Below are 8,736 nucleotides of genomic sequence, written 5' to 3' on the forward strand. Positions count from 1 at the left end.
GGGATGGAGCGTGATTCTTATTCAAATTGGGGCCTGGCGCTGAAAGGCCCGGCCGTCGCCAGGCTACGGGAATGTCACAGCCGATTCTTTCTGCTTGGCGGCTCGCGCACGCACGGACACACACGCACCCAGGCTGTGCCGGGCAGGCAGGGGGCATCCCGCGGCCTGCACCGCAGCTCCCGGCTGCCACAGCCCAGGCCTGCATGGGGCATGGTGGAGCCCGGGTTGGGCCCCTGTCAGGGCTCCCTCTGCCAGGCAGGGCTCACGCACTGCCCCTGCCCGCGCTGCCGGCCGTGGAAGAGGCCGCAGCCTCAGCTACCTCCGGGGCACGATAGGAGCAGCCCTGCGTGCAGGACAAGCGCGGGGCACCGTGGCCATCGTGGCCACCACAGTGCCTAGCACGTGGGGGAGCAGGCGCCGGGAGTGTGGGGCAGGCCGGCGGCACCAGAGGGAACAAAGGGGCAGCGTGTTCCCTGGGTGCCCGCAGCAGCCAGGCAGGAATGTGGTGCTGGCCCCAGGCCCCACAGGACACAGCGGGGTGGGCGGCCCTCTCCTCCCGCGCTTCCTCCCTCCAGCCTGGGAAACGGCCCAGGCCCCTGTTCCCAGGCCACCGGGGAGGGGAGGGATGCGGGAGCAGCGGGGCTGGTGCCTTTGGGAGGAGCCCGGCCCCGCAGCCTCCCCTGCCCTGGCACTGGCCCCCGTAGCACTGGGCCAGGCCCTGCCACGGCCCTGGCAGGGCCCCGCAGCTCACGCCCATGGGGCTCCCCACACAATGACCCTGGCCACCGCGCTTGCTGCCAGGGCATGTGCTGACACCCGTGGGCACCCGGGACCAGCCAGCCCCATGTGGGTCACGCCCTGCAGAGCCCAGCGCCCCAGGCCGGCACTCCCTGGCTCCATGAAGCAGGTGTGTTGCCCGCGGGGCCCAGCCGCCTCCTACAGCCGCTGCCTGGCACCATGTGCTGGCCCCGTAACCTCCTGCCCTGCGGGCTGAGGGCCCCTGCCCTGCTGCGCCGCATCGGCTGTCATCCCTGGGCAGGTCCCAGCCCAGGGGCTGCTCCTCCCAGAGGAATGGGGCAACGGGGCTCTTGCCAAGGCCCGGAGCAGTGGAGCTGGCATGTAGCGGTGCAGGTGTCCCGGCTGCCCACACGCCCAGGAGCAGGCCCTGCCTGCGGTTGCTGGGCCCAGGGCTGTGCAGCGCAGGAGCAGGGAGCTTGTGGTGCCCCGGCTGGGCTGGGCCAGTACCTGGGTGGCTGTCTCTGCTCGGCCCCAGGTCCAGGGTGCCACCTGCCCGGGCAGCGGGGCTCCGGCCCTCCACCCTGCGGCCTGCTCGGCTCTGGGCTGGGCCGGGCTGTTTGTTCCTGGAGCAGGTTCCCTCCCCCGTCTCCTCCTCCCGGAGCTGAGCCATGAAGGGAGGGACCTGCTGGCTGCTCAGGTGAGGTAGGCGCCAGGTGCAGCCATGCCAGGAGCCGCCGGGGGTGGGGGGGGAAGCTGGGAGTCGTGCCCTGCCTTGCCCCGGCCCTCGGGTCTGCTGCAACAGAGATGGCCCCAGTCCCTTCGCTGCACCAGCCCAGCCCCAGCTCACCTGCACAGGCGAGGAAACAGTCTGGGCATGACCTCTGGCTCCTGGTCTCATCACAGGCCTGGCCCCCTGCGACCGGGCGGCTGGGAGAGGACCCAGGGCAGGGCTACTCCCTTTGCCAGACTTGGTCACTGCCCTGAGCAGGAGCCCAGAGAGACCCCCAGCCTGACCGCCACGGCCAGGCAGGCCCTGGGGCTGCTGCACAGGTGCTGCCTGGGCTCTGTGCTGGGCATCGCTTGCTGCCACAGTCCAGGACAGGCAGGAGGGGAAGAGGAGACGGGTCCATGGGGTGGGGCAGGGGACCCCACTCCCACAGCCCAGGGCCCAAGCAGAGATGGAGGCAAAGCACTGTCCCACAGGGAGACACCAGCACCAGGGAGGAGATGGCTCAGAGGCACTGCCCACAACCCCTGCTACAGCACCCAGTGGTGGCAGCAGCTCCAGGCCCAGCCCCAGCCCCAGCAGCCACAGCTGCTCCCCACCCCCCCCAGGCGAGGCAGAGGCCCGAGCAACCTCTTCCAGCGTAAAGACAACGCAGATGTGGTAGCTGGGTTGTGAAGCACCATTTTACTGGAGGGGATGGGCCAGGCCGGGGCCTCGTAACAAAAGGTCACGTCATTGAAGAAAAGACAGTTTGTCCCAGCGCCGCAGCTGGGCATTAGTAGGAGGAGCCAGGAGCTGCCTGGCTGCAGCCTGACGCCCCTGGGGTGGGCACACAGCACGGGAGACTTGCCTGTGTGGACCAGGGCATAGGCAGTCCACACATGGCACGGCGGTCTCCGGCTCCGGAGCAGCAGGAAGCTCCGTGGCAGGGTGGGTGGCAGCCCCACCAAGGCTGGGCTGTGGCGCAGCTGCCACAAGAGAGCACACAGCCGCTGTGCTATACAACCAGAGCCCCGCAGACGAGGGCAGGAATGTGCTGGTTGTGCTACAGGAACCGCTCGCTCCCACTGAGCCCAGAGGCCAACGAAGCCCAGCCAAATGAGAGGCTTCAAAGTGCTCTGGGTCCTCCAGGGCCTGTGGTCAGGGCCCTGAGGGCAGCTCCGCTGCATCTGCCTCTTGACACCACTGCTCTGGCCAGGCGGGTGCTGGCACCCCCAGGCAGGTGGCATGGGTGCAGGCAGCCGCCCAGAGCGACAGGGGCAGAAGGGCCAATTAAGGCAGATGACAACACAGCCAGTGGGGCCGGGTGCAGGCGGTCATGCCCCAGGCTCTCAGGGACTAGGATGAGGGCAGGCCTGACACTCAGATCCCCTCCCTGCTTATACAGAGAAGGCTGGGACCACTGCTCTCCCCGGCAGCATTGAGGGCACAGGCAAGACCCGGCAGGTGACAGGATCCCAGCAGGGTCTGGCAAGTGCTAGGAGTGCTGCATCCTGTGAGAAGCCAGAGAAGGGCTTGCTGCAGGAACCAGGCAGAAGCAAGCCCAGCCATCGCTGCATCTCTGGTCTCCTTCAGCCTGGCTCCTGCTTCTCTCCAGCCCCCCCATCTCAGCCCCTGCCCCGTAGCTGGGGGCAGCTCCTACTGTGCAGGCTGCGACTGGGAAAACACTAGACAACAGTCGGTTGGGGCTGCCCAGGCCCAGGACAGGGTGACAAGGGACCCCAGTGAAACCCTGTGGGACCAGAAGGAAGGCACAGCCCCCACAGGCTGCTGGGCTCTAAGTCAGCCAGGAGGCACCTGGTCCATGGCTCTCACCAGCAATGCCTGCCCCTACCTCTGCCAGTATCAGCACAGGGAGGGGCTGAGCACTGCTGCAGGATCAGCCAGGTGAGGGTGGAGGCAGCCCCACAGCACAGGGATCTGAAACACAGCGCCCCAGGACATGCTCCGGCAGCTGCTCCCTACCAGAGGGGCTGCACCTACCAACACCAGGCTGCTGGAGCCCAAACAGCTCCGTGTGGATACCTGCCCAGGGGCTCGTACCCGGGCACCCCAAGTACAGTGCGCCAACATGAGCACTGCAGCATGTGCGAGTGCTGCAGCCTGGCAGGAAGCCCGGGCCTGCCGAGAACCTAGGGGATAGGGGTGCTTGCAGGGGTCCTGGAAAGAGCCGAGGGAGGGGACAACAGGGACGGAGGGTCCAGGCTGGGCAGTAGTGGTCAAAGGGCCCATGAAAGGGGAACATTGGGAAAATTAACACAGCAGGGGCCTGCAACAAGGGGCCAAGCGGCGACTTCTACAGTCGCCTGGGACCCCCCAAAACTCCTCAAATACTCAGGGCTGGGGCATTTGGCAAAGTAAGAGCACAATCAAAAGTCGGAGACAGGGAGGGATGGCCCAGCCCCAGCATGAGCTGCCAGTTGCTCCAGGGCTCTAGGGAGGGCTGCACGCACAAGTGCTGTGGGGCCTGCTGTGCTGGGCCTTGGGGTCCACTCCCCGCCCAGCCCCCAGCCTGCTCAGTGACATGGAGGAAGCTGTCCCCTCGCCCCGCATCAGCTAGCTGTGCTGGATAGCACTGGAATGGCTGCATCGCGGCCAGGATGGCTGGTACAGAGAATGGAGCTCTGAGCTGCAGCCAAGGCTGAGCCACCGACTACTGGCCCTGGTGCTGACAGGAAAGGGACAGGTCCTGCGGGGCCCGAGTCCCCAGCTACTATGCCCACTGTACAGCAAGGCCAGGCCCTGCCTGCCCCAGGGTGACAACCCCTTGCATTTGGTACCTGGGCCAGATCAGCTGGGCATGAGGCCCACTGGCTGCCCCTCCCTGCAGGACAACAGTCCTTTCCACCTTCTGACACACTGCGAATGACACTGCGCATACCCTGCGGCGCAGCCCACCCTTCGGCAGCAGGAGGTAGAACCTACTCTCACCCAATCTGCAGCATTGGCACCGGTGGGGTTGCACATGCATTCCCTGCCTGCCCAGGAGGGGTGGGGCACAGAGGCCCAGAGCAGGCAGGCAGACACCCTGCAGTGTCCCTGCTGGGCACTAGATAAGCTGCCGAATCTTTAACCCACAGTGAGAAACTTTAGTGCCTGAGCCCTTTCCCCCTGCATCACAGCCTCAAACCTTAAGACTGTCCATATGTTCAAAAACCAGGCGCAATCAACCGTATCCCCCCCGGACCCTTCTGCTGCAGCTCCTCTGGGCTTGCCCATGAACATGTCACAGGCACCAGTGGAATGCTGGGCCCACTGAGTACAGTCCCAAGCACCCGGGGCAGGGGAGTGGTTTTTGTCCCCATGAGAAGCTGCTCCAGCACCCTCCGCGACAGCCAAGTGGTTCAAGTCTGACCAGGGAATGTCAGGTGACTACCAGCGGACAGCTCCAGGCCTCAGCCGACTGCCAGCACAGTGCCACATGGGCACACCCTCGGTCCCAGGGTAGAAGCGCTGACAGGAGGCAATGCTGCGGCTAGAGCTCAGCACTGCTGCTGACAACAAAGGGAGGACATATGAGAAAAGCTGTGTGGGCCCCAGGGCAGCAGCTCAGCCCTGTTCCTCTGGCACATGGCGGTGGTCACAGGCACAGCACAAGGAGACTGACATTCGACACCCAGCTGGGATGCTCCCAGGCTGCGCTGTGCTTCCCAGGGCTGGAGGGGCAGCAACTCCACTTGCTTTGGCAGGAGCCCAGAGCCAGCTGATGACAACACTGTAAGGAGGGGAGAAATGTGGCACCTTCAAAGGAATGATGGACAGGGGGGAGAGGAGAGAGGGCAAACATCTCTGGAACCAAGCTCCAGAGGGGGCAGGTAGGACCAGTGCCCCTGACCGTCCTGGGCAGTCTGCACGTGTACAGATATAGATAATAACCTTAGAAAATTTGATTAAAATAAACCCAGGAAATGTACAACTTGGAAAGGGAGTGAAACGTCACAGTGCATCGACGGTGTGAGACATTCCCACGTCCTCCCACTGTGCAGGGCATGTGCCGCTGCTCCATTGGGAAGTTCCCGCAGGAGACCAGGGCTCTGGCCAGGGCAGCGCAGGGGCGGAAGGCATCCTCCTGCGTCTCTAAAAACGGTCTGTGCAGCCGCAGTCCAGCGCTGCACAATGCTGCCGGGCAGCCATTGCGATGGGCACAGGGCACGCGGCTCACAGGTGCAGGCAGTTGCTCCGCTATCGTCCCCAGGCGCCAGAGGACCGTGACTGCACTCAAACATCTCCATGTTCTGGCCTCAGCTCATGCTCGCTCGCTTAAAAGAGGTGGCAAAATGAGGCCCCTCAGGGAACACTGTGGGCATGGGAGAGGGGCTGGATTCGGATCACGGGGGACAGGTTGACCCTCAGGATCTGCTGGGCTCTCCTCCGTACTTCGTCGTCCGAGGAAGAACCGTCCACCTTGATGACCCGGAACTTGAGCAGGTTCCAGGCGCTCGGCGCCCGGTCGGCCTTGTGCGGTGCCGGCATGGCATTGGCCGTTGCCTTCTGTGGCGTCTCTCTGGGCTCCAGAGTCCTCTTCCTCTTCTGCCCGGTGGTCTCTGTGGGCCCGCTACTCTCCCTCCACTCCATTCTGCCCCCAGGGACCTCCCTGGCTCTGACTTTGGAGGCCTTGGCCGGTGGCCCGCCGCTAATGCTCTGCGAGGAGCTGCCCGTGATGCGCCCGTTCAGGACCCCAGACGCCTTGCAGGCATTGCTTTCCTGCAGCACGCCACCCTTCGGTCCCTTCAGAAGCCCTGCAGCAAGGCTAGAGGAGTCAGGTACTTTCTTAGTGAAGTGTTTGCAGCCTTTGGGATCCAGCGGGCCCGACGTTACCTTAGCGGTTCTGGCCGACGCACTTGATGCCTTGTGGAGCCTGTGGTCCGAGGGGGAGAGGCCTAGTTGCCCTGGCTTGTATTTTGATTCCAAGCAGGGGGCTGCAGTTTTCAGGGGAACCAGGGCTTCCAGCACCACAGACAGCCTCACGGCTGGGTACACGTCAGGGTACATATTAGCAGGAAAGGCCATGGCTGGGGCTTTTGAGGTGCCCGACCTGGTCTGTTTCAATGAGTTCAAGAGGAGATTTGTAGAACTGCCTTTGGAGACTGGCTTGGGGGAGACTGTGGAAGAGCTCACTGAGATCCCAGCCAGCGGAGCTGCCATCCTGGTCGGGGTTGCTGTGGGTCTGGCAGGAGCACTGGCAGAGTCGGGTGCTGTGGCCGTGCCAGAGCTGTGCTGTATGCTCTCTTCAGTCTGCCCAGGTGTGTCCGCTGTGCACGAGCTGTAGCCGTACACATCCTTGCTTCTCAGGATTGTGGGCTGGTAGCCCTCCTCCCTGAGGCCCTGGAGAAAGGCCACCAGCTGGGTCTCAGTGTCAGAGAGGTCCTTAGACATGGGGTTGAAGACGCGGAGGGCTTCCTCCAGGGCTTTCTGTCCTGCAGACGAGATTCGTGACCAGGAATGCACAGCTTTTTCTTCCACATTGTTCACTGCAATATTCATGGCATTAGGCAAGCAGGAGCTTCCAGGGGGTTTGAATTACTTGAATGCCAACGCTGGACACCTCAAAGGGAAAGAGAGAAGAGAGTTAACTGACACCACAGGCATGATGCCCCACAGTGCTGCAGGACTGCCACTGGGGACCCTTGTGACTGCCTGGGCTATGCAAGCCAGATGTGCCCCGAGCACTGCCTGCAGTGGCCTCAACAACTATAGGACGTCCGCTTCCCAACAGTGGCAAATGCACCCCAGAACTAGAGCTGCTTCAGGGGCATATCTACACCTCGCTGACCAGCACCAACTCCATCTTTGCCTCTGGCTGCCTGCCAAGGCACTCAGTCACCAGAGATCCCTTCTGTGTCCACGGCCACAACCACATCCCTTCAACCCTCCTGCAGACTGAGCCCTCACAGCCGCTGCTGTAGGTCACGTTCAGTCTCCAGCCCCGGAATCACCCCACGGTTCTGATCCTGCTCTAACTCCAGAGCGTCCTGTTTGAAGCACGCACCGTCGGATGGAGGGTTACCCCCTGCAGGGTTCCCCATGCCCACTGGCTGCTCCCATCTGCGGAGCCATCTGCAACTTGCTGTCAGGGCACACCATTGCCAAACTAAGGATACTCGCCTGCCAAAGCAGCAGAAGATGGGTTTCCACTGAAGCACGACCTGCAGCAGCCAGGGAGCAAGGAAGCCTGACACCTGGGTGCCTGGAAGCTGGGGTGGGTGGACCAGAGGAATGATGTCACATCACCTTTAGACCCATGACTACCTACACAGGCGAGGCATGAACAGCCAGCTACAGATGGGAACCAGGAGGCAGAACCGGGTGCTGCAGAAACTGGAAGAAGGGTACAGCAGTACCCGAGAGCTCAGCTATGCCCCTCTCCCAGCTCTACAGGCAGTCGCTACTCACAACAATCCTTGCCTCTGGCATTTTCCCTGGGCCCTCAAGGACAATACTTCACTCCAAGGCTGCCACAAGATAAGCAGTCACTCCGCCCCCAGCGAGCAGGCAATTTTGCAAGTGGGAGCAGCAGCACAAACTGGGCAAGAGCAGTAAAAACAGGCTGTAAAACCATTAGCTAGGAGGCACCTCCAGACCCCGCAGAAAAGCAGCTTAGTATTTGGCAAATGTTCCCCTCCCCAAGTTCAAAGGCCTTGGGCAGGTGCAAGGAGAAGGGAAGCACAGACTCCAGGGTGAGGACTGGAAAACGAACACACCTAGAGATTAGCTCAGAGCCCTGCTCAGCCCCCTCCAGAGCTAGCGCCACCCCCAGCCCCAGGGCACCCAGAGCAGAGCAGGCCGCGGGGCAAGCACAGGGTCGGAGGCCAGTCCCTACCCCAAGAGCTCCTCATCCCAGCTCAGCACCGGACCTGGACGACACGAAGAAACCCCTGTGAGCACTGGGAGCGTGGCTGAGGATGGGTACTGCGGCAGGGTGCCCACGCGGGCAGCAGCGGAGAGCGAGGCTCCGAGTGGCGCAGGGGCAGCGAGAGCAGCAGGGGGAGGCCGTGCAGGGAGAGCGAGGATATACCACAGTGGGAGGGAGCGGGACAGCGGGGCAGGATAACGGCTGGCACCGCCACACTGGAGCCTGCGGCTGGCACAGTCAGGGGTCCGCACCCCCGCCCGCTGGTGCGGCCCTTCAAGCTGCGGATCGGGGACACAGACACGGGCGAGCAGCGTCCCCCGCCCGCACCGGTAGCCCCACGGGACACCGGCCACAGCGCGAGGGCGAGTCCCGGGCGGCCCCACCAGCGACAGCGCGAGGCGCCATGCACGGCCCAGCG

General features: G+C 63.5%; 2 protein-coding genes across 2 annotated transcripts in view; both read right to left on the reverse strand.

Moving 5' to 3' along the window:
• Nucleotides 1-3,271, reverse strand: part of LAMB2 (laminin subunit beta 2) — a gene marked incomplete at its 3' end in the record, with an annotated part of 51,309 nt that extends 48,038 nt beyond the window's left edge. The window contains exons 1-3 of the mRNA XM_019504593.1: nt 3,263-3,271; nt 2,316-2,433; nt 1,246-1,585 (exon numbers count right to left, since the gene is read on the reverse strand). Coding sequence (XP_019360138.1) covers nt 1,246-1,585; nt 2,316-2,433; nt 3,263-3,271 — 467 coding nt within the window. The remainder of the gene's footprint in view (nt 1-1,245; nt 1,586-2,315; nt 2,434-3,262) is intronic.
• Nucleotides 2,131-8,736, reverse strand: part of CCDC71 (coiled-coil domain containing 71) — a 7,171-nt gene continuing 565 nt past the window's right edge. Inside the window, exon 2 of the mRNA XM_019504883.1 lies at nt 2,131-7,010. Coding sequence (XP_019360428.1) covers nt 5,753-6,949 — 1,197 coding nt within the window. The 5' untranslated portion in view covers nt 6,950-7,010 and the 3' untranslated portion in view covers nt 2,131-5,752. The remainder of the gene's footprint in view (nt 7,011-8,736) is intronic.

The sequence above is a fragment of the Gavialis gangeticus genome, unplaced genomic scaffold, assembly GCF_001723915.1.
Source record: "Gavialis gangeticus isolate Ggan-Ray unplaced genomic scaffold, GavGan_comp1, whole genome shotgun sequence".
Lineage (NCBI taxonomy): Eukaryota > Metazoa > Chordata > Crocodylia > Gavialidae > Gavialis > Gavialis gangeticus.